At 39.4% G+C, this 2827-nt stretch overlaps 1 protein-coding gene across 1 annotated transcript; it reads left to right on the top strand.

Annotated features, from left to right (window-relative positions):
* Positions 1-417: 417 nt before the first annotated feature.
* LOC139661006 (olfactory receptor 52K1-like) lies at positions 418-1383 on the top strand. Its single transcript, XM_071539316.1, has one exon. The coding sequence runs from the start codon at positions 439-441 to the stop codon at positions 1381-1383; it is 945 nt and encodes a 314-aa protein (XP_071395417.1). The 5' UTR covers positions 418-438.
* Positions 1384-2827: the final 1444 nt, after the last annotated feature.

The raw sequence follows: 2827 nt of genomic DNA, 5'->3' as shown, positions 1-2827 counted from the left end.
GGTGCTGTTTATAAGAATTGTTTTGAGAAATGCACTTACTGTTTTGCAAATGTTAAGGATGATTCGAGAAATGTACCAAAGTGACTGAGAAAAGCTGTAACACTACTGTTGGAACGATAACTAAGTAAATTTTAAGAAATTTCACTTGTTTCGTTATTTTGACAGTAGACGGGAAAAATCAACACCCAAATCAGAGCTTTGATTTTCTTAGTAACACCAGACCTGAAACAATCAATCAACAATTATCAATTTTTATTGATTTTGCAAATTGTTTCCTGAACTACCTTGTCCACTAAATGTTGATACAGGATATATATGGTTACAGGAGCTACATTGTCATACAGGATATCAGTATATCTGATATCTATATTGCCTAAACTTCATATGTGACATAACAATATCCCCTCTTGTGTGTCCCCTGCGTCTTATTTCAGGTTGATGGAAAACTACACCTACAACAGCTTCACACTCCAGTTGGAGGGCATAAAGGTCACAGAGGTTTCCATGTACCCTGTCTTTCTATTTTTCTTTTTTTCCTATCTATTTATTATGTTTGCCAATGTAGGCATTGTAGTCCTGGTGTCCATTGACAAGAGCCTTCAGCAGCCTATGTATCTCCTTTTTTGCAATCTGCCACTCAATGACATTCTTGGAAACTCTATCATGGTGCCCCGGCTGCTTGTAGACATGTTGGTGCCTCCCTCTGAACGCCTCATCAGCTATTATGAGTGTGTGGTTCAAGCCTTCACCACACACATGTTCGGTACCACCTCTCACACAGTACTCATGATCATGGCCTTTGACAGATATGTGGCCATCTGCAATCCCCTGCGCTACACTACAATCATGAGTAACAAAACGGTGATAAAATTAACTGTTTCTGCCTGGGGGGTGGCCTTTGTTTTGGTGGCTATTCTGCTCGGCCTGACCATACGGCTGAAGAGATGCAGGACTCTGATCGCAAACCCTTACTGTGACAATGCCTCGTTGTTTAAACTCTCCTGTGAGAGTGTCTTTATCAATAACGTCTATGGCCTCACTTTCACTGTGGTCCTGTTCACAGCTTCTATAGGCAGTATGGTTCTCACTTATGCTAAAATCACAATTGTCTGCCTGACAAGTAAGAACAAGTCTTTGAACAGTAAAGCTCTAAAGACATGTAGCACCCATCTGTTTGTATACCTGATTATGTCTTCATGTGGATTGCTCATCATCATCCTGCATCGCTTCCCCCTGTACTCAGACTATAGGAAAATCGCTACCATTCTGTTTCATATCATCCCTGGCAGCCTGAACCCCATTATTTATGGGGTGCAGTCAAAAGAGATCCGCAAATTTATGTCAAATGTATTCCAGTCCAGAAAGGTTTTTCCATCATTTTAAGTGGGGTTTACTAAATCATAACAGAGATACATTTTCACTTAAACAACCGTATAATAGTTTTATGATTTCAAATATTTTTCTTAGTTTTTAGAAAAGGTGTGCAAAGGTTTGCAACTCCTTATAATTCATGTGGTGGAACTCTATTACATTAATCTGTATTGTATTTGCATGTTCATACAATCATGTGTCTATAGAGATTAAAATAAATTTGTATTCAGAGATGAAGGTACAAATGTACATAGTAAAACTGTATTCTTTTGAGATATAACAAAGTTTTATAAACTTGTTTTTAACTGGTGATTTGTTATTGCTCTCATTTGGCTATAGCAGTAGACCTGTTGATAAATTTTCTTAATTTTCATGAGTTGGCTTTAGTCAGCTGTCTGTTTGGTTTCAAGTAGATGATGTTCCTAGTGGTTGCAGGAGGAGTTTCCTACTGATTTATTATTATCATTTATTATCATTATTAGGCATGGCCTATGACGTAATAACCCCATGTAATAGCTTATAAATCAAAGTGCATTTGTGCAATTAGTTCAAAACTTGGGCATCTTGTCCGGAAAGGCATTTCATGCCTACCAAGTTCGATGCAAATCGGCCAAAAGGGGGCGCTGTAGTGATATTTTCTCTCAGAATTTAAAGGCATACTGAGTAGGATTTTGCTGGTTGTGACTTTTAAACACAGCTTTCAAAGTTGACCCCTCTTCCCTGCGGTTGCCAGAATGGTAAAAACCAGTAAAAAAGTACAGCGAGGCAAAACGCCAAGCAGACAAGGCTCATTCCAGTGAACCCCAGTGAATCTGGGGTTTGCTTTCACCCGTTGGAGAGTATTGAAGGAGAGGATGGAGATGAAGAGCAACGTGGACTGGGAAGTTGGAAGTTTTCTGTTGGAAAGGTAGGTGTCGGTTAGCTTAGCTATCAGCTTTTCTACTACAACGAAACAACGCTAACGATAGCTAGCTGCCAGCTCATGATACACACTAGCTCTGACCAGTTGCTCTGTTTTTGAGTTTTGGGCCGCTACCACAGCCAGCGTGGCTTTTAGATATAAAACGATTCAGCAGTTGTTTTGGTTGCAGGATACACCTGCTGCCAAAAAGGTCAACACACACACTGTCACAGACTACCAATGGGCCATAAGTAATTGAGTAGGATAATTTTTGGTTGAGTTTATGCTATTTCAAGGGGGGAAATCCTGCTCAGTATACCTTTAAGTCCAATTTACACCAAACTTGGTAAAATGACCCACTTGTTCTAGCTTTATTAATCTGCCTCGGGACCACCGAAATCCAGCATGACAATTTTCCACCATTTTGAATATTGCGAAACAAAGTTTTTTTCCGTAAGGCTTTTTCACTTTTTGACCTATCACTAGCAAACGTGGTATACAGCCAAAGGGCAGTGAGATACACTTTGTAACATCGGAAAATCAGATAAACAATTT

The sequence above is a fragment of the Centroberyx affinis genome, unplaced genomic scaffold, assembly GCF_046629955.1.
Source record: "Centroberyx affinis isolate AG114_WGS23_722 - 3 ecotype Tasmania unplaced genomic scaffold, CSIRO-AGI_Caff_v1 ptg003431l_1, whole genome shotgun sequence".
In the NCBI taxonomy this organism is placed as follows: Eukaryota; Metazoa; Chordata; class Actinopteri; order Beryciformes; family Berycidae; genus Centroberyx; species Centroberyx affinis.
This window is presented reverse-complemented; position numbering and strand designations above follow the sequence as displayed.

Excerpts from the sequence above, each read along its gene's own strand:
- LOC139661006 (XM_071539316.1), top strand. The coding sequence starts at position 439 with ATGGAAAACTACACCTACAACAGCTTCACACTCCAGTTGGAGGGCATA.